This window comes from Microcebus murinus, chromosome 7 (genome assembly GCF_040939455.1).
Source record: "Microcebus murinus isolate Inina chromosome 7, M.murinus_Inina_mat1.0, whole genome shotgun sequence".
Lineage (NCBI taxonomy): Eukaryota > Metazoa > Chordata > Mammalia > Primates > Cheirogaleidae > Microcebus > Microcebus murinus.
In genome coordinates this window covers 90,869,005-90,893,590 of record NC_134110.1, presented here as the reverse complement: position 1 = coordinate 90,893,590, position 24,586 = coordinate 90,869,005, and the positions used below count along the sequence as shown (strand labels likewise).

Below are 24,586 nucleotides of genomic sequence, written 5' to 3'. Positions count from 1 at the left end.
CGTCACATCGAGCCGGCCACCCAATGCCGTGTCTTTCCTGCGTGCCGCGGTTAAGTCATGAACAGATGGAGTTTTGTACTCAAATGCAGAGCCTTATTATCATAAGTTTTACAAGATTCATCTTATTTCATTCCTTCCATTGTTCCAACTGGTTGACATCTTTGGGGATCCTGCCTGTAGCATCCAACAAATTAGCTATTACTCCGGCTCAGTGTTAACCTAAAATTTCTTTTGGATCTTAAGTAGATAAGTTGATGAACATGAATAGGCCAGAGCCATGGACACAGCCTCTCTTTCGGAGGGCAGGACTTTATTAATTAGTACCTCGAGCCCAGCTGTTCAACCATTTGTGAATCTACTTAATTGCACCAGCCCCCCCAAACCCCCACTTTATCCTCGCAGATTTCACAGGATGCCTTGTCAAATGCATTATTCTTATCTAGTACGTCATATTTTCTTATTCAACAGAATCAGTATTCCTATCAAAGAAGGGAATTGTATTAAACATGAGTTGGACTTACTGACCCCAGGCTGGGTAATAGTATTCACTACTTAGTGTGGTAGTTAAGATGCTGGGATTTGACGTCAGAAAGACCTGAATTTGAAGCCCAACACCACCTGTTAACAGTGTGAAGTAGACAAAGGATCTGAAAAAGGGGGACACTTGCCTCCTGGGTTGTTGTGCGGAGTCAGTAGGTGTCAACTATCATGATCATTTATCTTACCCCGTCCCTCTGACCACCCACTCTAGGTCTGTTCAGCACTGACAAGAATTATGTTTCTGAATTTTTCACCCCATAGCACGGACCTCCTTTCAGAGTGTTATGCCATGGTATTATGTCATCTGCTGAATTTCTAGAAACCGTATCTTTCTGAAGTTTGGGTACACATTTCACTATGTTCAACCTAATCCTCAAAAGGCCGTACTCAACACCAGCTTACCAACATTACACTCCTCCTTCGATTCCTTACCTTTCCCTATCTTTATACCCAAACCCCAACACACACAATCCTACCTATGCCCTTCTGCAACAAGCTGCATGAACTTCAATCACAGAACATTTAATTATGCTTTCTATAGTAGTTAATAGTTCGCTCAACAAGTAGCTCTCATGTGCCTCAGGAATACCAACCAAAGGCAAGGCAAGGCACGGCCATGAGCGAGATGTATCAAGTGCTCTGGCTCCTAGGAGAGGAGTGACTAACTCTGCTTGAAGTGATTGGAGGGTGGCTCTGGAGAAGGTGATATTTGAGCCAGGTCTTCAAGAAGAAGGACTCTGTTAGGGAGACAGGAAGGACTGGCAAGGCACAGAGAGTGAAGGAGCAGCACACATCCGGGAACACTGAAGCGTCCCAAGTTGCCATACATAGGTCAATGAAGGTGGGGGAAGATGGTTGCAGAGAATTTGAGGCTAATTAGAAGAGGCCTGCATAGGATACTAAAGGGTTAGAGCTAATCAATAGGCAATGATTAAAAAGTCAGAAAAGGCCGGGCGTGGTGGCTCACGCCTGTAATCCTAGCACTCTGGGAGGCCAAGGCGGGCGGATTGCTCGAGGTCAGGAGTTCAAAACCACCCTGAGCAAGACCCCGTCTCTACTAAAAATAGAAAGAAATTAACTGACCAACTAAAAATATATATACAAAAAATTAGCCAGGCATGGTGGCGCATGCCTGTAGTCCCAGCTACTTGGGAGGCTGAGGCAGGAGGGTCACTTGAGCCCAGGAGATTGAGGTTGCCGTGAGCTAGGCTGACGCCACGGCACTCACTCTAGCCTGGGCAACAAAGTGAGACTCTATCTCAAAAAAAAAAAGTCAGAAAAGGAAGCAGTAGTGGAAACTAGTCTTCACAAAACGATCACACTCAGTGAGTCACTTTTCCATTTTTAAATGGCAATCCCAGAATTATGTGGAAGAACTTTCCACATGGGCAAATAATGTATTCTTTCAGTTCTAGAACAGAAACAAAGTTATTGTTGCCTACTCTCCAAAATTATACTTTTTACGACCTAAGATCAAATGGGAGTAAATTATAAGAGCCATATAAGAGAAAACAAGGATAAAATTACTTAAATTGTTTTTAAAAATGGAAATGAGTATAATTTTAATATTTTCTATTTCAAATATATTTCTCTTCTTGACAAAATTAAAATCAGTGGCATTTTTCTAACCAGCCATATTTAAACATGTATAGTTACCAATCTGGATGTTGGCAATAGATTCAGTCTGACGATCACAAAGTGGACTCACGCCTAAATGATACTTTTTTTCTATATCTCCTATAAATTAGAAAAAGATAAAACCATTAGTATGAGACACATTTATTGGTTAAATATATAACTAAAACCATCATATCTGTAAATTTCTTAGGAAAAACATACTTAATCCTCACACGAGGATAGCTTCTTAATTAGTTCTTTTTAAAATGTAAGTTATTTACACATGGAAAAGGTTGCCAAGCTGGTAACCATTTATTTAAATAGAAGAGTTAAAAAGCTTTTACTAGGTGCTACCCAAGAATGTAATTCTGTCAGCATTTTAATTCACAATGTGGATTTTAAAAAGAAATGTGCATGAAATGATTCCTAGATCCAAAAATAATGTCCTCCATGTTCATATGGACCTCTACACATGACAAGGATGGAGCAAGTTCAGGGAAATCTTTCTGTAGAGGTAAAATTTCAAGTCTAACCTATATATATTCATGTGTATTCATAAATGAATATATACATCTGATCATTCCAAAAGAGGACTACTAATTTTCAAAACAGAAGCTCCATTTGTATATTACTGATTATATGAACATCTACTGTGAATTGTCACTAAAAATATCAAGAATTTACTGCTAGACTCTTATGAATGGTTGAATTCTTATTTTATTCTGATCATGCTAAAATATGAACTAATTCACTTGCCTTGATGGAAAAATTCCTCTGTTACTTTTTCACTCCACTGCTTGCTTAATTCCCAGGTCCGACATGGGTTACAAATATCAGCACATTTCAAAGCCATCTAGCAAACAAAATATTAAAATTGTTTTAAGAAAATAAAGTAAAATCTCAATGTTGTTAGTTTAAATATACTCTAATACTGGGAAGAAGAACACAAAAATATTGCAACAGAAAACTGTCTTTCATATTAATTTATAATGCTATTGCATGTACCAGTTGTTTTTGCAGAAATGCCCATGAAGAGGCAGTAAGACTGCTATCTAATTATACATGCTTAACAACAGTACCAAAGAGCCAAGCAACCATAAAATATAAATAAATAAGCTAGAAATAAATAATCCAATTCCCTCTCTCCTATTTTTTAGATGTGAGAATTTATTAGAATAAAATGCTGTTTGTTGATTGGTACTCTAATCTTGCAGAAATTGTTTTCTTCAGAAACTTTTGAGTATGAAAAATACAGAAAGCAATGGTATCGTCCCTGGGCAGATTTGCTAGTGATCTCCGTCTGTAAAGTATATGTACTAATTAAAAGAAATTCCTTAGCTTTCCCTTAAGATTTAACCACTCTGAAAAACTGCTAGAATATTTCATTTTTATTTTAACAGTGACATGATTTGCCCTATAAATAAAATCTTTCCAAGCCCCCTTTTACCTGTAAAACCAAATGTCTATGTCTGGTGTCTTCTAGGCATAAATCACCTCTATCCAAATGGGACCTAAACAATGACAGATACTCATTCTGGCGACTGATGTCTGTGGCTAGTATCAAAGCACCTATCTGAGTCTCCATTTGTTGCCTGGAATTAGAGAAATATAAAGAGAAAATATAAGACTTTCAATTTTTTCCTTAAACTTAATAGTCAGAAAGCTTTATAGAGTCCTAAGATATTCTAATTGCCATTCAATTTATTGCAAAAATGAGTTTTTAAAAATGCATCAAAAACTATTAAAATAATCAAAACTAAAACCAAGAGAGTTTGTAAGAAAATATCAATATGCAAACATTCCAAAACAAGTGCCTTTATTTTGCCAGCCAAGGTGGAATTATTTGCTTAAAAAAAAAAAAATCAATATAAATCTGGTATGTTCTTTAAAAAAATTATTTGCTGGAATTCTTTGCTGGAAAATTCTTGTGCTGAGGGCAACAACTTTGGTTTGCTTTTTTGGTGCCTGAGATCTGAAAGGCAGAAGGAAGATTCAAATGGGAAGAATAAAGAGCACACTCAACAACTGATTCCTATAGACATTTTTTGACTAAGATGCCTAATGAAATCCTGAAGAAATTCCACTTAATAACTTACTAAAGTTTAGATTCAACTACATTCATGGTCAAAGTCAAGAATCAGTCAATTATTTGTAAATAGGACTATCTAATTCTTTGGAGGGAAAAAGGTAACATGTTAATACAAATAGCAAATACATTATATAATTTTAAAAACAGCCTCAAGTCAAATAACAAAAGAAATACATTTTTTAAAAATTCCTGCCTTTTGTTTTAATGGGCCATAACAAACATTATCTTTGTATGATGATCAGTAATGAGCTGTCAGCTAACAATATTAAATAAACTATAAATGAAGAAAACATTACAGGATGCTATTAAGTAGTACTCCTCATTTCTATTTTTATTTTTATTAAATCTGAGAACTCAGCAGGGTTAATCGTCAAATGCAAAACATGATATAAAGGGAATAACAAAACAAACATTTCAATCTGTTTTAATAAAAAAAACCCCATAATTTATATATACAAACACTGTGTGCTTAAGCAATTTGTATTATTATATTTGTACTACAGCAAGAAATGATCTTACTTACCAGAAGTATTGTCATACTCCAAATGGTATCCATGAATAAAGATTTAAAAAAATAAAAAGTAAAGTCCATCTTTTTTCTTATGGTCATTACACAAAACACTTAGTTTTTTATAAAGTTGCTTTAAATTATGAAAGGGAAAGGATAGAACAGTGAGTGTAATTTAAATTTTAATACCAAAACATATTTTTATGCCTCACCATCTTTCCTGACTTGGATGGTTTAGATCCACTGATACGGTTTTCTGAAGTGTATCTTGTCTCAGTGCAGCTTTAGTAAAAGCTGGACCATGCTATGCCAGTTATATGAGATTTTATTAACCGTCACCATCATGTTGGGCTTATTTACATTAATGCTTTTAATTATACCCTCAAATGGCCTGTTTAACATTAAATTATTTTTTCTAAAATATTAGTATTTTCTGTTATTCTTTCCATTCATTATTTTATCCTATTATTTCCAGAACTAACTCCAAGACTATGCTATTGAGGATATAAAGCACTTTCTTTATTTTCTTATCAGTTTTGAAAACTTCCTGAAAAAGACTTTAATGAATCTATTTATGATACAGAATGTCTAGTTTCTATCCAATTTACATTTATATCTAAACCTTAAGGTTTTGTTCAGCTGCACATAAAGTGGAGATATGTAACATTTATTTATGTAAATAAGTAGTAAATATGACTGAGACATTGTGTATTTGAAGTAAATTTTATAGTATTCAAATCCATGGAATGGTCTTTCATAAAAATAAGTGTTCATGAAAACGTTACTATACTGTAAAACAATTTGAATTATTAAAATTTTGATATAAATTTTAAAAATAAGATCAGTTATCCATTAAATTTAACAAACACTGAAAACTGTGGAACACCTGAACATAATAACAATTTTTTTTTAGCAGTCTACCTCAGCAGAGGTAATAACAATTTTTAAAACATTATAAAATTACTTTGCCAACTTAATTCCCAGAGTTGCTAACAAATACCTACCTGCTTTCTAATGGCATGTGTGAGAATAAACCAGATTCTCTCAATAAACCCACTGCAGATCTCCAGTGGTGATTTTCCAGTACTGAGGTATTCTACAAAAAAAGTACATTTCTGAGTTATTTAGTGGCAAATCTCTTTGATTGACATAAATAATTACTTATTAGTAATACCAGTCTGGTTAAAATTCTAACATTCACTGAGAATTTGTTTTCACTATGTTCCTCAAAATGTGAAACATTTTCTAGAATGCAAAAATAGTAAATTTGGGTGATAAAATTGCACTAACCTTGTATAAAGTTGCCAGGTAATGGTTAGTTTTAATTAGGAAAGGTTGATTAACACCTGGATGATCCAGATCATGAGTGGCAGCTGCAATTAAGCTCAGCAAGGTATCCCAAGGAGTCACAGAATTGGCAAGCTGAAGTGTGACAAAAGAGTAATACATCAGACACGTCTGACACAAGCTCTCTGCCATCACAGCAGTTCTGAAGTAGCAGCCAGTGGCAGTGTTGGCAGTTCCCTCCCCCTTCAAGTCCTTCTTCAGGCACCTGATCACTGAGGCCACCAAGCACCTGCGGGTTCCGGCCTCATCAGGACACTGGGTCAGGTGCGATACGACACTGCTCCTGCCCACGTGAAGTTTACAGAGCGCATCCTTACGCTGCTTCATGTTTAACAAACTTAGTTACTATAATGGCTAAAACATAAGCCATTCCTTTTGAGAAATAATGGCCTTAAAATAACAAACGCAGGTTTGCACAATTTTATTGCTGTAGCCATTACCAAACAGAAACCTATAATCTTGAGGGCGTTTATGCATCAACACATTGGTTATTGAATTTCAATAATATAATCTAAAATGCAAGGTTATGCTGGTAGTCCTAATGTTAAGGAAACTACTGGGTAATCATGTGAGCGGAAATCTGTAATAAACTCCTCTCCTAAATAGATGGGTACATTCAGAACAATGTACACAATGTATTCATGTTAGAAAAAGCAATCTTGTAAACCAGAAATTATACCTTTACTCAATAACCATTACCAAACTTATTTGATATAATAATCACAATAAATGAAAGTTCACTGTTAACTGACTGAAATTTTCAATAATAAAAAATCATCACCTTGAGTATACCACTGGCTTTTCATAAACTGCTTCTCATCTTCTTGCAAGCTTCAACCCATCTTTCAAGGGCCAGCTCCACTGACCCGCCCACCCTGTTCCAGCCCCTTCCCCAGCAAATAACTAACTGACTTGTGTTCCTGTAGCACTTTGTGTCCTGCCACAGTTAACATTCATCAGAGCATACTTTTACTTATGTTTACATTAGGACAATGCTCCCTAAACTTTTATCATCTTGTGCCCTAACAATAAAACATTTTTAACACACACCACCAGTATTAAGTATATTTACACATGGATTATGATACTGAACTAACATATACTGCATATTATAAAACAAAGATGAAAACTGAAAATTTTAAAAATGAGATAAAAAATAAACTTAGATTCAAATTCTATTATTTTCTTTGTATGCCAAAATGGATCATCTTTTTCTACTGCTTGTGTTAAGTTCATCTCAGTCAGAAAAATCTTGGCTGAGGGCTTGAATCTCCTTGAAAACTATAAGCTATTAGAAAGCAGAGAGTGGGCCAGGCGCGGTGGCTCACATCTGTAGTCCTAGTACTCTGGGAGGCCAAGGTGGGAGGATCGCTTGAGCAATGTCAGGAGTTCGATCAGTCTGATCTTGCTCAGGAGTTCAAGACTAGCCTGAGAAAAACTGAGATCCCCGTCTATACCAAAAAAATAGAAAAATTAGCTGGGCGTGGTGGCGCACACCTGTAGTCCCAGCTACTTGGGAGGCTGAGGCAGGAGGATCGCTTGAGCTCAGGAGTTTGAGGTTGCAGTGAGCTATGGTGATGCCACTGTACTCTAGCATAGGTGAAAGAGCAAGATTTTCTCAAAAAAAAAAAAAAAAAAAAGAGAGAAAGTGTGTACTATTTATTTTTGTATTACATGTAATAGGTACAAGGAGAAGCTCAACGAATAGGGATAAGATGGTAAAGAAAATTATTTCCTCTTTAGGATGAGCAAAAAGCATTTTTAAAATAAAGATTTCAAAGCACTGCTTACAGTCAAGATGAACAGAAGGCATTTGAAACAGAGCATATTGCATATAAAGCAACCACCCCTCTTTGACATATAAATGAATGGGCATGGGTGCTTATATCTTAGGAACATGTAACTTAGTAAGCAATTTAAGGGTTATATTCTTAGTTTCATACACCATCCTGGGAGAATACAATAACCCCAAATTAGAATTATTAAAAAAAATTATGACTACGTATGATATCAAACAATCTTAGGCAGATTAAAGAGTTGACCATTAAAAACATGTGAAGCAACTGAATTCTCAAAACTTCTGTGAAAGGAAAGTAAGTTTGAAAACAAATCACCCATGTAAAAAGAGAGATATATGACTATGTAAAATGTAACATTTTCTCTTGTATAAAAAACCCCTCATCAGAAAGAAAACTTCAAAAGTATTATAACAAAGACAAGGAATTCAATGACAACACATTTTTTTCTCTGGTCAGCTCTTACATTTAAGTTTTTAATTTATCTTGATTAATTAACTTTTGGATATAGTAAGAGATAGGGATTGGTACAACATATCTTTCTTAAATGAATTTTTAAAAAGACAAATGTTATTTCCATTCTATGATTATATCTGGTAATATGTGACAATAAAGAAGAGTTGTGTAAAGAAGAAATTGCAAATCATTTAATGTATATGAAGGTCAGATTTCACTTAATTTGCAAAGCAATCATCAGGGTCTTTTTTCAATAAAACAGAAGATTATTAAGTGGTGAGTTTTCCTGTATTGAGTAAAAAACTGACTGTTTTCATTGTTTGCCAGCATTGTGATTTCCCACTGTAATAGCTACTGCAGGTGTCCTAAGTCATTTAATATAAGACATTAATCAATTTCAAAATAATTTTAGCAACCATGCTGTGGGAAAACATGGGGAAAAATAACCCACAATTGAAATTAAAATGCAAACAAGTGACTTGGGAAAATATTTTGTAGGAAATAAGGAAAGCTGAGATAGAAATTTCCCCAAGAAGAAATACAAGAAAAAAAAAAAAATCTAAGCTCAAAATTAACCAAAACAAGTAAAGTGAGGATTTTTGTTGTTAAATTGGCAAATTAAAACAATATATATCTAACAGCAGAAAAAGAGTGACTGGGATACTGATGTCTTGCTGAGGGTAAAAAGAAAGTGGTACTATCACTGAAGACAGAAGTTTAGCAAGATAAAACATCCAGACTTAGGTATATTATGTCAGTCTTGAGGACTTATTGAAATTAAACAGGGGCTGAGGGCAGTGGCTCACGCCTATAATCCTAGCACTCTGGGAGGCCAAAGGGGGCAAATCACTAAAGGTCAGGAGTTCGAAACCTGCCTGAGCAAGAGCGAGACCCCGTCTCTACTAAAAATAGAAAGAAATTAATTGGCCAACTAAAAATACATAGAAAAAATTAGGCGGGCATGGTGGCGCATGCCTGTAGTCCCTGCTACTCGGGAGGCTGAGGTAGAAGGATCACTTGAGCCCAGGAGTTTGAGGTTGCTGTGAGCTAGGCTGAAGCCACGGCACTTTAGCCCGGGCGACAGAGTGAGACTCTGTCTCAAAAAAAAAAAAAAAAAAGAAATCAAACAACCTCCCACACTTCCACACACAAAAGAGAAAAGGCCAGGGAGGGCTTCTATAGTGTCAGCTGTAACAGTAAAATCAGGAACAACCTAGAGGTCTGAAAACAGAGAACTAAGCTGGAGTAAACCCACTCAGTTATAAAGACCATATAGTAACAGCCACTCATTAAAATGACTCAATTAACTGAGCACCTGCCACAGCCAGCACTGTTCTACATTAGTGACCAGACAGGCACAAATGTCTGCCCTGTGGGGACTGACATTCCTGTGGTTTCCACATCGGGTTCCAGTATGTTCCACCAGTAAGACTCCAGACAGAGGTCAAAATGAGTATCTTGCTCATATTTTTGTCCTCAGCAACTAGCCTGTTACCTGGCATACACTCAGTGCACGAACAAATGTACATCCACAAGAAGCAACTCAACCGTCACCAGTGTCACAGTCATCCAAGAGAGACAGGGGCAGGCTCTTATTGCCAGGGATGAGCAGAACAAGAGTTAAAGGTTCAGGTTAGAGTAGGTCTGTTTATCTCTGGGACTTGTGTGAGTATAATTTTTATTCAGGCCTAGCTTTAAGAATATTATCAAGCACAGTAATTAATTTAAACTCATAGGTAAACGTGAGACTAAACATTAAAATAGGAAACAGAGGGGAAGGAGATTTCCTTAGCTGACAACTATGAATGTTATCAGTGTCAATAAATCAAGGCGATTTTAGGCTCAACTGGAAAAAAATGCTTTATAATCCACATAAGTTAAGCCTCGAGGACCTAAAAAATAAATACTAAAGTTAGAGATAATGCACAAATGGAGAGAAAGGTCTGTTCTGTAAATTTCCAATGATTTCTTGGGCTTGAAATATTTTTTTTTTTTCACTTAGAGAAGAGCCTAAGAATTAGCTCTTCCATATAAGTCATAAGGTTATAAAAATGGAGAACAAATTTCTCCCTGAATATATGTACATTTAAGCCTTTCTGTTTACTACTTGTCCTGCACTTGGACTTTCATGGCTGACTCCTCTATCACACTCTGGCATTGACGGTGCTTTGTGAACACCCTAAATTGTAAACTCTTACCATGCACTTGGTCATTCTCTAGCGCATGACTCTGTTTTGGTTTCTGCACAGCAGTAATTACTGCAATATATGTCAAAATCCTATTTACCTGTCTGTTTAATGATTGCCTCTCCCACTGGGATGTGAGCTTCACAAGGCAGGGGCCATTCCTTCCTTGTCCACCACTCTATTCCTAGCACCACCACAGTGCCTGGCACATGGGAGATGCTCAATGAATACGCAATGAATGAATGAATGAAAACACTCAAAAGTGTGATGTTATTTGAAGGCTCAGGAAGTAAAAGAGATATAATCTTAAGGCTTCCAATTTTTTAGAACTCACTTTTAAAACTTTGAGTGACTCTATTTTTAAATGTTCACCATGATAAGGGAGAAGGGAATTGCTTGCATTTTAAGGGCTTAGCGATTTTATCTATATCCTTAATTGATGCTCTGGCTAACGAATTCACTGAATATGATGAAAAGTGTTTAAAAAATAAGTATTATCAGAACTTTATAGCCAAAAAGCGTTGACAATCATGTTTGTATTTGTATCTAGCCACATGTCTCTGTGTCCTGCTCACCCAGCCTCACCCCAATTTCCTGTGGTTGGTTGGGTGTGTCCGGTGGGAGGTGGAGTGGGAGAAGCCTTCACTGACCAGGGTGACCCTCCTCCGTGCCACTGTTGCATTTATCAGACTGTATGGTGATTACTCACCAACTTCTCCCACACGATTCTCAAACAGAGGTTTCAGGCTTGGCCCAGAGTTTTAAAAATGTTTAATTAAACAATTGGGGTGGTTGGGAGTATACATTTGTCAAAACTGTACACACAAAATGTGTACATTTTATTACTTCATGTAAGTTATATAATAAAGTTGATTCCCCCCAAAAAAAGTCATGATACATATACTAAAAAAATTGGGGCATTTTCACATATTCCACAATCTCCCAAATAATAGGAAGACTGGCTGTCTTCTCAAGTTAGCATAATGGGTTTGGTCAGCTGCTTCCTGCCTAACATCTAGCCACTACTGAGACCCCAGGAGAGAACTGTTTTGAAGTAGGGCTAGCGGTAGGCAGATGTAATTTTAGAACCTCCAGGAACAGGACAAGCCCATGGGCAAACATGGCTTTGCTTAACACCGACAGCCGACGGCTCCCAAATGTGGTCATCAATCTGATTTCTTTCCTATACTTCACACTCTTCTATCTAACTACCTGTGGGATTCTTTGTTTGGATGTGGCACAACTACATTTTTTTTTGAAACAGAGTCTCGCTCTGTTGCCCAGGCTAGAGTGAGTGCCGTGGCGTTAGCCTAGTTCATAGTAACCTCAAACTCCTGGGCTAAAGCAATCCTCCTGCCTCAGCCTCCCGAGTATCTGGGACTACAGGCATGCACCACCATGCCCAGCTAATTTTTTCTATATATATTAGTTGGCCAATTAACTTCTTTTTATTGATAGTAGAGACAGGGTCTTGCTCAGGCTGGTTTCGAACTCTTGACCTTGAGCAGTCTGCCTGCCTCGGCTTCCCAGAGTGCTAGGATTACAGGCCTGAGCCACTATGCCCGGCCGGCACAAATACATTAGACTCTACTTATCCAATGTGGAACTCATTGCCTCTCCCAGCCCTACTCCCAAAACTTGCTCCTCTTTCCATACTCAGCCTCTCACAGAAGACTTCCAACTTCTTCTCAACTGCCCAAACCAGTTATCCTGGACTTCTCTGTTTCTTTTCCCCAAATGCATTCAACCACCACAGCCTATTCATTCCAATTCCCGAGAGATCTTACAAACCACTTGTCTCCTTCCCCAAAGCCACCTTGCTGTCTTCCAGGGAGCACTGTCATAGCTCCTGGCATGTGGTCATGCTTCTGGTCTTGCCCAGTTTATTCTCACACCTCAGCCAGGATGACTTTCTGAAGTCCCATGCTTGCCTTCCGTAGCTCTCTGTTCATCAGCTGAGCCACACCAACGCCGTCCCTGCCTTCGTGGGGGCTCACGCAGCGCTCAGCGGAAAAGCCAGCGTCTTGACCCAGCACCTGGGCTTTCCAGTGATTGGGCCCCCGCTTGGCTTCTCCAGTGTCTCTCAGCAACTGCCCCAGTTCTCTAGTCGCTGCATTTACAAACAGAGCCACGTTTGGAAACTTGACCGAGCTAGATCTCATTCACGTGCTGGAAACTTCCGATTTTAAGTCAAGTCACTAACTTAGGGGAAGATAAAGTAAATGAAAAGGAATTCTTATGATTTTCACCTGAAGTAAATGTCAACCTCTTACCTTAGGTTCTTTTAAGTAACAGTGCATGGCCTGAGTAACGTCCGCAGCGTGGACTGCATTGTGGTAAGGATTCTGACTGTGGTAGTCTTCTTGAATCATAACTGCATCAAAGAAAAAGATCCCAATTTTATTGGTCAATGGGCAACATGTACACATACAAAATTTGTGATAATTATGAGTTATCCACTCATACTTTTTATGTAGCTATCAGCTAATATTGCCCAGATTCAGAGGATGGCAGTCGCTTTGCAACTCAGGTGTATACCCGAAGAATCAATATTGATTGTACTCATAACTTGTCTGAAAATTTTTTCAGTGAGAATGTATTCATATCAAAATTACAAAATAAATATTTTTTTCTTTTTCTCTTAAAATGTGAATCTCTCATGGTGCCAAACTCCTCTGACTCTTTTTATTTAATATTACTCTGACACTTTAATTTAACTGAGTTTCTCAGTTTAAAGAAAAAAAAAAACAGTACAACTGGGTGGGTGCAGTGGTTCACGCCTGTAATCCTAGCACTCTGGGAGCCCAAGTGAGGCAGGGGGATTGCTTGGTGAGCTCAGGAATTCCAGTCCAGTCTGAGCAAAGGCGAGACCATGTCTCTACTAAAAATAGAAAAATAAGCTGGGCGTCATGGTGCGTGCCTGGAGTCCCAGCTACTGGGGAGGCTGAGGCAAGAGCATCGCTTGAGTCCAGGAGTTTGAGGTTGTTTTGAGCTATGATGATGCCACACTGCATTCTACCCAGGGCAACAGAGTGAGGCTCTGTCTATATAAAAAAAAAAAAAAAAAAGGTGTAATTCATTCAACAAATGCTGTGCTATGTACTATTCTAGGTGCCAGCTAGAAATTCAGTAGTCAACAAAAGCTAGCAAAAATTTTTATGAAGCTAAAATAGTACAGATACTGGAATATATGAAAATGATACTGTGTGTGCATCACCGGGGTAGTAAGTTTTGGATCTGGCATTAGCTTTTTAGCACTAGGAATGGGTTTTCTGTTAATCCTGCCTTCTTGCTCGGTATCTGCCATGCTATCACGGAAGAGCAGACTAGGATTAGGGGTGGAGCTGTGCCCCCTGCTGGTGAGTGCCCCCTGCTGGTGAGTGGGAAAGAGCATTAGAGTTCTGCACTTCCTTCCATCCCATCCTTTAAAATAGCCTTTATTTTTATCTCAAATTGACCAGTGACCAAAAATAGCCTTTTAAATACCCTTAATATCGATTTTTGCATGTATTTTATAATTTACATATTAGTACAGTAGTCCCCCCTCTGGCCTTGGGGGATACATTCCAGGACCCCCAATAGAGGCGTGAAACCGCAGATGGTATCAAACCCTATGTTTACTCTGTTTTTTCCTATATGAACATACCTATGATAAAATTTAATTTTTAAGTTGGGTACAGCAAGAGACTAACAATAACTACTAATAAAATAGAACGATTATCACAATGTGCCAGCATCATCACTTTTGCACTCTGGAGCCATTATGAAGTAAAATAAGGGCTACTTGAACACAACTACAGCAATCCAGTGACACAGGTGGGGAGTGTCCGCCGTGTGGGGACGCTGGACAAAAAAGTGAATCGCAGCCCAGGAAGGATGGAGCAGTACAGCATAAAATTTCATCACGCTGCTCAGAACTCGAAATTTAAAACCTAGGAACTATTCATTTCTGGAATTTTCCATTTAATATTTTCAGACCGACGTTGACAGCAGATAATTGAGACCATAGGGAGAGTAGCTGCGGATAAAGGGGGACTACTGCATAGTATGACAGGCATAACTACTTTTAATTAATATGCATTTAAAAGTTTCTCCAAAGTCCTAGGTAAAAAATTTACCTTAGTTTGGTACTTCAAAGGATAGAAAATAGTACCTTCTTCTTAAAAAAAAACAAAAAAAAAAAAACTAAGAAAGAATCTTCATGATGCTCAATTTTTTCTAAGATATTTCTTTTTTTGAGACAGAGTCTTGCTCTCTTGCCTGGGCTAGAGTGCCGTGGCGTCAGCCTAGCCCACAGCAACCCTAAACTCCCTGGGCTCAAGTGATCCTCCTGCCTCAGCCTCCCAGGTGGCTGGGACTATAGGCATGCGCCACCGTGCCTGGCTAATTTTTTCTTCTTTTAGTTGTTTGGCTAATTTCTTTCTATTTATGGTAGAGATGGGGTCTTGCTCTTGCTCAGGCTGGTCTCGAACTCCTGAGCTCAAGCAATCCTCCCTCCTCAGCCTCTCAGAGTGCTAGGATTATAGGCGTGAGCCACCATGCCAGGCCCCTAAGATATTGCTTTATTTGGTGAAATACTTTAACTTGTTTCCTAGCAGAGCAGAATTATATAAATATCACCCTGCACATTTGAACATATGTAAAACAACCTTTAAAGTCTATAAGTCAAGAGATTTCGGGGAGCAGAAAATGAAGAGACCTAAGTGCAAATTATCTTTTAAAGTTTTAGCCCTCAGAAATTTAGAAAACTATAGAAATTGTGTCATCTTTGGCAGCAAGCTGTGGCAGTATACGAGACTGACTACAAAATCATCCCAGTGCTTCACTATTCCTTGCATCTATGGCTCTGAGACTTTGCAGATGTTCCCACAGAGGCACAGGTGCATCCCTGATCGGATTTGCTGTGGCCAAGAGCCAGCTGCGGAGGTGAAGGTGGGCAGTTCTGAGCCCAGGGCTGCAGAGGCCTGTACATATCAGCTCTCTCTTGGGAACCTGACACTAATGTTCGAACAAGCTCAGCTTACTATTATAAAAGAAATATTTCTTTTCATTTTTTAGTGTGAATCGTTATGGCGCCAAACTCCTCTGTCTCTTTTACGGTTAACAGGAGACCATGTAGAGGTGAGCTGGGCCAGGCCTGGTGTCCCAGCTGAGGTCCCAGCCAAAGCCTGCAAAAGTGCAGCTCAACGGTTGCGGACTGCAGCCCACCCAGACCAGAAGAAGCATTTAACAGTTTCCCAGATGCAAGAGCTAAATAAATGTGTGTTGGTTCAAGCCATTAATTTTGGGTGGTTTGTTATAGCGCATTAGCTAACTGATGTAACTGTGATACAAAATTTAAGCAGGTCCTTGTATTAATATAAATCTTGTTACTGTTAAATGAGTTAGAATCACTTACCTAAAAATCTACGAAGTTTCATCATATCTAAATGGAAGTACTCAATTAATCCGTGAAGACTAAATAAATGAAAGGTTAAGCTTACTAGACTATTTCCTAAAAGAAAGAAGAGATACTACATTAGTAGGAAACACAAGCTGACATGATTACATTATCCTTTCAAATATGGATCGTGAATATAAAACAGGGAAAGAGAGTACTATAACAGTTCCTACTTTCTGTCTATCTAAAATTTGCATCTTCTTATTTTACCAGTTATGAACTTTAAATGTTACATCTTTGCCTCACTCTAAGACAAAACGAATTTTTGTTGTTTCACTTTTCCACAACTAAAGAACTGGAAGATAAACATTTTCAAATAGATCAATTTTGTTAAAAGACATCAAAATAATTAGGATTGGCAGTAAGAAACTGAAAACTGCCTCCCCAGTGAATATGCGAATTCAACCAAAGCCCCTAAAACGCAGCTACACTTAACCTCTTCTCCTGACACCCCCTCTACTGTCTTGCTTTTCACTGGAACGGACTGCCCCAGAGCAGACTGCCTTGGCTGCAGCACCTTGTTAGGTGGAGGCTGTGTTTATTTCTGTCCCTACAGAGCCAGCAGAAGTGACCAATGACCCCCTCAAGATCCTCAGGATCAAAACTCTGCACTCAACCACTTGCCTTTTCCATAATTGCAGAGAAAATCTGAGAGCTGCTGGGGGGAAGGGAGGGTGGAATCGCAAAAGTATGTAGAACTCTATCGCTATAAATTGATGGTCAATGCTGACCGGCCATCTTCTTATGTTTTTCTTGTGAAATGGTTCTTTCACTTTTTAAAATGCCTGTTTTCAAGCATTTTCTACTCTTCTCAAACTTTCAACATACTGACTTCCTACCCACTCCCTCATCTCCGCAACTTTATCCGTCACAGAAAAAATACGAGCCCTCAAGTTTCCCTTTCTTTCAAAGGCCAAGCCCTCCATACCTCCCCAGGGACCTTCCTTCTCCATCAGATACATCCACCCACACTCAAATCAATCAGTCAATCTCCCCACCACTCCCCCACACACTTTCTATACTGTCCCAATAAGCATCATGCTCTAGAGTCTCTCGTCTGTGAAACAGCCAAGAATCCCGGCCTCTCTCGGCCACTCTAGTTTCTCCCTCTCCATCCTCCTGCACAGGTGAGTTTTCTGAAACAGGTGCCAGGTGCAAGGGGGCACCCCTATGTCACAGACAACTGGAGTCATACCAAGTACAGAGATTAAATTAGAAAAAAACTACCACTTTTATAATGTTTCATTTTCCCTTCCATGGTACACCTCTCCATTTTTAATACCTCCTGTTATATTTCTCAAAATTTTGTCAACAACTTCTAAACAACACATATGCTATATTATTTTAACAATTAAATAGACTATTTTAAATAGACTCATAAATTACTGTCAACATTCAGATAAGAGCAATAAAATAAATATGATTAGAGTGTTCTCTAAATAAATCTATGATTCTTACTAAAATATATAAAAGACATAACTAGTCCCACATTGAAAATTTATAGCAATAATACTTACAAAGGATAACAAACTATTTGGCTGAACTCATTATCCAAAGTTGCCTACACAATTCCCAACAGAAGCCCATGGCCGAGGAAATCAATTAGAGTAATGTTTGCATGAACGACATTAGAAAGGATGTGGCAGACCAAAAGAAATCCTTTTTAAAAACTACCTGACATATCACCTTCACAGGGAAAGAAAAAAAACATTTCAAATCTTTTATTTTTAAGAAATTAAATGTTAAAATGCATTCATGTCTTGATAACATTCTGCCGGTACAAACAGGAGTCCATGTGGTTTGGAGTCATTTGTGAAGACGTGAGCTATGTTTCTGTTATTACTGCTGTAACAACCAACTTTTATGCGCATAGATATTTCAGCATGTTTATTCATTCTGTATATCTAGGTTACCACGGGTTCCCCTCACATTGTCTTCCAAACCTAACACAACAAATTTCCAATTTCTAGGGTCTAGTTTTAAGAAAGCTATAGTCTAATGGGAAAATACCCTCTTCTGGAATCCAGGCAAATTGCAGTTAAGAGACACATAGAATGTCCCCCTCTAAGAAGTTTAAAGGAATCTTACAAGAACCAATCTGTTAAAGTGCACTACCCATATCAAATTGAAAAGCTGTATGCAACATTTTTTTTTCTTTTTCAGTTAATAAGATACTGAGTGTTATACCAGTAAATAAAAACACAAGTCAACAAAACATTTCAAAACAAGAGATGCTTAGTTGTGCTCAACAAAAAACAGGTACAGAGGAACTTTTAAAAAATGGAAATGGAAACATTTTCTTGAAAAAGAAAATTGCATTTATAGAGAAGCTACACTCATAAAAGTATACCAAAGGATAGACCTGCCCAAGACATGGTGGCCCTCACTAGTTTTAAGAAAGTGATCCCAGATGGGGTCTGGCAAGTAGTGTCCTCACAAGCCAACAGGCTACATCTTGCTAGCTCATGTCACCTAGCTGTCATCCCTGTGAAAGGAACATCAAATGCATCCTACTAGACAATGACTACTTCCCTCCTTGGAGCAGACAGGCTGGGGACCATTTGTCTTGGCACGCATCACTGAGTTTTGCTTCCTTCTCCCTGCCTCCTCCCAGTAGCATGTGGGAAATGACCAGGGTAAGAAATACAAGAAAGCATTGCATCAATAAGCAGGAAGGGGGACACAATACACTTGGGTACCATGAGTGACTATCACCCCAAATTCATTTCAGGCTAAGCAGTTTTGAAAGGAAAACTGTTCTCATTACATAATGCAATTTGAAGGAATTTTCTTCTGCCAATTTGTTCCTCAATAATCTCTCTCCAAGTAGAGAATTCTTGTGACTTTTGGGTAGCTGTAGTTAATTGAAAGTCTATATCACCATCTGTGAAGTCAAAGGTGGGTGGCTAACCATGAGTGATTTCTAGCAACCCCTAATGATCTGGAATCAACCCTAAAGGGAAAACATTCTGCCACCCTTTCCACAAATCTAGTTCAAGGAGTGAGGAGATCAAAGAGGATGCAGAGTTCTTAATTAACCCAGGTAGCCTGGTGGCTATTTCTTCTGTCCATCCTACACGCTGTTGAGCTCACTCCACTTTCATCACCACGTCCTCTAACAGCGTATGTACTTTTTAAAAATAAAATTTAGAGAAGAACAATCAACTATTTCAATGAGTGACAGGTGTCCTGTAGACTAATAATAGGCCATGAGCTGTTCGTTAGAGTTTATATAAGGCTAAACCCTGCAGGTGTTAAGGGTGGCATTGTTTCATCTGTATTTATTGTGAGATAATAACTAAAATAATATTTATGTTGAGTTAGGAAAGGGGAATTTCCCAGAGCTAGCAGAAGGTGGGCCACCTGATATTTCACTACCTGTATTTTCAAAGAGGAGAAGGCCCAGGGGAAGGCCAGCTGTGGAAATGACATCAGAGCCTTTCACTGTGCAGACGGGCCAAGGCGGGGGCAGGGAGAGGAACACTTAATCACCAAAGGGCAAAGGAAAAGTGCAAGAGAAACAGCAAAGGGAAGGATAAAAAGGCAAGAAAGTGAGAGGTTGCCTTTGCCAATAAAGGCAAACTTCACTGTCTTCACTCTTTTGCCTTGGGTCGGTCCAATTTATTTTCTGTCAACAGTGTGTAAACAAACAGAAGGTGTGCACAGAGGTGTTTTCGTTATGCATTGCCATACAGCTTGGAGGGAGTAATGGAGTGCTACTAAAAGGCCCACAAGTGATTCTCAAGAAAAATAAAGCTGTATTTGCTCACCATTTTACATATTTGACTTCCTTATGAAAGGAGCTTCATTCCAAAGTGAAATAAGACAAAGCAGGTGACTTCAAAGCACAGCAGTGACCACACATTTGCTCTATGATTATATGGTCAGAACTGAGTTCCTCTCAGTGTACTTTCTACAGTGCTTCATCTTATTAAAAAGCTATTCAGACAAAAGGGGCAAAAGACTAGTTGAACTACTTGTACCAGCAAGAATTACGCCAAAAATTTTATCCTAAATAAAAATGATTCCCTACTCCCAGCGAACAGATTCCTGTTCCCAAAGAGAACAGGAAAACATGATCCCTCCTCCCAAAACGAAACTTAACTAAAATCAGGAGGGGGCAAGCAGATCAGAATAACCTGCGGGCATGTTTTTTCAGACCACACAAACTCTCTGCAGCTTAGGGTAAGCCCTCCTGAAGAATCTACAAGCCCTTCCCATCCCACCGTCAGGAATCAGGGCCAGAGGGAACCACTGCTGCTGATCGTGCTACACCAGCAGTCCCCAACTTTTTTGGGCACCAGGGACCAGTTTCATGGAAGACAATTTTTCCACGGACCGGAGGGTGCCGGGAATCTGACAGGAGGCGGAGATGAGGCAGTGATGTGAGCGACGGGGAGCAGCTGCAAGTAGAGATTAAACTTTGCTCCCTGGCTGCCGCTCACCTCCTGCTGTGCGGCCCAGTTCCTAACAGGCCACGCACCGCACCAGTCTGCAGGCCAGGCACTGGGGACCACAGTGCTACACCATGTCTCTCACATGTGCAAAGAAAAGCCTAAAAGCCACAGCTCCAGAAGAAAGGATGCCTCTCGAAAGCAGTTTAATCCGCCACTCATCTGAGGCTATCAACATAGGAATACAATGTCAGATGTCATCGTAAATGGCCACAATCCAAAAGAAACAAAAAAAGAAAAATCAAAAACATAATGGGATAATAATGTTCACTTTGCGTAATTAATAATGGCAGCATTAACTGCCAATCAGCCAAGCCGTGATGATGATGAGGATCATTTTTGATTACTGTTAAGGGTAGCAATCAAAATATAAAATTATGAGATTGATTCTCTAGGCTTTTAGAAAAGTCACTAAAAAGGGACAGAAGGATGCTCCCCCTGCCAACAGAGGGCTCATAAACTAAGTACAGTTAAATGAAAGCAACACCCCACCAGTGGCTATACCATCAATGCAGAAATCTAAAGACTACATTAAATTAAGAAAATCAAATTCTTTACTTACCATTTGTTAGTCTATCAAAGAGAAAGATATCAAAATTCCAATTTCCAACTTTTTCCAGCATACACTGAAATGAAAAACAAACATTCCTACTGTAATTTAATTTCAATAATATTCTGTCTTTTGTAGAAAGTCCATAGAAAAGTTAATGAAAAATGGAAAGTGACTTATTTACTTTTAAAAATGTATTATTCCCCTTTTAATCACAACTTTTTTTAATTGGCTCCAATGCCCAAAGGGATAAACTCCATTTGAAAAATGAAATATTATTATTATTATTTTGAGTTAGAATCTCACTCTGTTGCCCAGGCTAGAGTACCGTGGCGTCAGCCTAGCTCACAGCAACCTCAAACTCCTGGGTTCAAGCAATCCTTCTGCCTCAGCCTCCCAAGTAGCTGGGACTATAGGCATGTGCCACCATGCCCGACTAATATTTTCTATATATTTTTAGTTGGCCAATTAATTTCTTTCTATTTTTAGTATAGACAGGGTCTCGCTCTTGCTCAGGCTGGTCTTGAACTCCTGAGCTCAAATGATCCATCCGACTCGGCCTCCCAGAGTGCTAGGATTACAGGCGTGAGCCACTGCGCCCAGCCTCATTTTTCTATTAATGAACATACAGGTAGTGTTTCTTTCTCAACTTACTCCTATAGTCTTACAAACTTTTGAGAATTCTAATCTAATTTAACATCACAGAAATGTAGTTCATATGCTGCCTGGTCTAGAAGCCAGATTTTAAAAGTCTAGTAAAAATAAGTTATAATAACTACTGAGTACTTACTATATTCCCAGTACTGTTATAAGTACTTTTATCATTCTTTTACTACTCACACCAACACTATCAAGCAGGCATTATTTTCAATCCTCATTCTATTTGCTTTCATATGGGGGTCTCACTATGTTACTCAGAGTGATGTTGAACTCCTGACCTCAAGTGATTCTCCCACCTCAGCCTCCCAAAGTGCTGGGATTACAGGTGTGAGCCACCGTGCCTAGCTACACCATATATTCTTAACCTGAACATTTTGTGGACTTTTTCAAGAAAAAACTCTTATTTTTATCCAAAAATTCACTGTTATATACATCCATGAATAAACTGGCATGAACACTGGCAGAACTAGTAAGATACTACTAATAGAGAATGTTGACTAAGATAGTACTCATAACAATCATACAGATCAATATTCTCATTCTAAAATGCAAAACTTATAAACTTTTTAAAACATAAAGAAAAAAGCATGAACACTTTCCACTGATTTCTTTTATCACACAGGGAAGCAAATGTTTTCACTTTAATGTAATCATAAGATACCCTAGCCTTGTCTCTACAACTTACAAACTTGTCTACACAAACTTAGAAAAATCTGGTCTGTAAATGTTAAGTCAAAGAATAATTTAAAATATATTGAAAATTTAAGATTATTTAAAATCCTCATTTGGTCAAAAATAAGCTTACTGAATCTTGACTTTCATTAAGACATTTCTTTTAAATTATATAAAGATGAAGAAGTAAATAATGCTCACAATTACTGGGTTTAATTAAGATAAATCTCTCTTTGATGCAAAACACTATGAAAACCCATTGGACTGAAAATCACGAGACCTAACTGCCAGTGTTGGGCTTAGGTCTAATCAGCAGGGTGAACTCAAACAAGGCCCTGTGCTCTCCAGCCCTTACTTTCCTTATTGACAGAACACAGACATTACTATTAGATCGGGTAATCTCTAATATTCTTCCCAGCGTTCAGATCCTGTGAGATCTTATAGTTTAATGTTGTAGTGATCTACTTGTTACTTAATGTTATAAGAATAAATGTTTCTTTAGTTATTTCAGAAATTTCTCTTGTTTCATAATACTAATTATAAATGAACAGCTTCTCTAAAAAAAAAAAAAAACCTATAAAATGGGCTGAATTGCTTTTCACAAACCAAAAGAAGCTCTACAAATCATTTTAATATGAGGAAAAAAGGCTTGAGTAAACTTGTTAAAAAATTTATGTTTTCTTAAAAAAGCTATACACACCTTGGCTTGTCCATTATAATCATCATCTAAAATGTTCAGAGAATTTGAAACGGTAGTACCACGAAAAAAGCGTGAAGATCTAAGATACCGCTGGAAACTTAGTAACCTTCTGATATTCCTTGCAGAGACAGACACTTCTATTTCAGATTGAGCTGAAATAAAAGGAGTAATAGGTGAGTACAGCAAGTCAAAACTGTACATATGTTATCTTTCTTTGCAATACCCCTTTTAGTTATGTACATTAAATTTTAAATAAATTTTAATAAATAATAGCAAAATAATAAATAAATAAATTTAAATTAAAAATTTAAGTAAATTTTTAAAGATTTGTTAAATCATTATACCACATTTCTAGGACAAAGGAGGTACTTTATTTCTATTTTCAATTGAAAAACTAAGGATGAAAGGATAAATGGCCAATTTTCACAGGATTTAGAAAGCTAATGAAGAGTGTGACTGGATTAATAATCAGTTTTTTTTAACTTCCAAGAATTATCACTTCAGTACATTATATAAATGTAGAGCAAAACACAAAAAAGTCTAGTTTCTTTTTTTTTTTTATTTTATTTTATGCAACAGACTGGCTTAATAAAAAGTCTAGTTTCAAACTACCTAAAATACCAGGTCCTATGTTACAAATGAGATTTTTTTTAATCAGCCCCAAATGTCACACATATGAGATTTTAATAATTATACAACTAACACATTTCAAATCCCAATAAGGTATCAATTCACATATTCCCTGAAGATAATTTTATATAAAGGAAAAGGAGAAGGAATGGGGAACAAAGTGGTTTATAGTTTATATATCCTTAAGGGTTCTAAACAATAGGGATAAAAATTCTGTAAGGCAAAAAGCTCTGGAAAAGATGTGGTTCCACATTGTAGACTGGTATGTTCTCTTTCAGTGAGTCTAACACAACCATTTTTTCCCTCTAATGTTAGAATACACCAAAGTTGTTTTGATTGAGCCCCAGATGAAATAACAAACAGACTTGTATTACAAGCTATCGTGGAAGGAACATACATTATCAAAATCAAACTAAATTCAGCAAAATGTTCATAATATAAAACATGAGAATTAAGACTAAGGATTAACAAATTATCATCTCTCTTCTTAACTTCCATTAATTTAGAATCACCAGGTGGAATGGCAGGTAATCAAACATATTCTCTCCTGAGTGTCCCATCATTCACTCCCCTATTAACCTCTATCACCCTGTGTTTCCTTATCCATAAAATAATGCTAACAAATCTAATTCAAAGGGTGCTGGATTAAGTGCAATAACGTATACACCAGTCAGATACACAGCAGGTATTAAATAAATGGTAGAATGTAGATGATAAAGTTGATGTTGATCTCATTGCTTGAAGGTATAATTCCAGGTAATTATCCTAAATTCCAAATCTTCTCATGTTGCTCTAAGTAAAAGTATTCAATGGTTCCTCCTCATTTTAATATGAACTCCATCTCCCTAGCTTTGAGACCCAAAGCTCCCTGTGCATTCATCTGCCGTAGTACTTCTTATATTATAATTGCTTATTTATCTGTCTCCTTCAACAAATGATGA

General features: G+C 37.8%; 1 protein-coding gene across 4 annotated transcripts in view; it reads right to left on the bottom strand.

Annotated features, from left to right (window-relative positions):
- PDE7A (phosphodiesterase 7A) overlaps positions 1–24,586 on the bottom strand; it is a 121,209-nt gene that overhangs the window by 10,081 nt on the left and 86,542 nt on the right. For all 4 annotated transcript variants that reach the window (XR_012920218.1, XR_012920219.1, XM_020288824.2 and 1 more), the window contains exons 4-12: positions 23,016–23,167; positions 20,996–21,059; positions 15,938–16,033; positions 12,813–12,913; positions 6,045–6,176; positions 5,759–5,850; positions 3,605–3,749; positions 2,914–3,010; positions 2,197–2,277 (exon numbers count right to left, since the gene is read on the bottom strand). Coding sequence is in view for 2 of the 4 variants with exons in the window: in XM_020288824.2 (XP_020144413.1) it covers positions 2,197–2,277; positions 2,914–3,010; positions 3,605–3,749; positions 5,759–5,850; positions 6,045–6,176; positions 12,813–12,913; positions 15,938–16,033; positions 20,996–21,059; positions 23,016–23,167 (960 nt within the window). In the remaining 2 variants the exon portion in view is untranslated. The remainder of the gene's footprint in view (positions 1–2,196; positions 2,278–2,913; positions 3,011–3,604; positions 3,750–5,758; positions 5,851–6,044; positions 6,177–12,812; positions 12,914–15,937; positions 16,034–20,995; positions 21,060–23,015; positions 23,168–24,586) is intronic.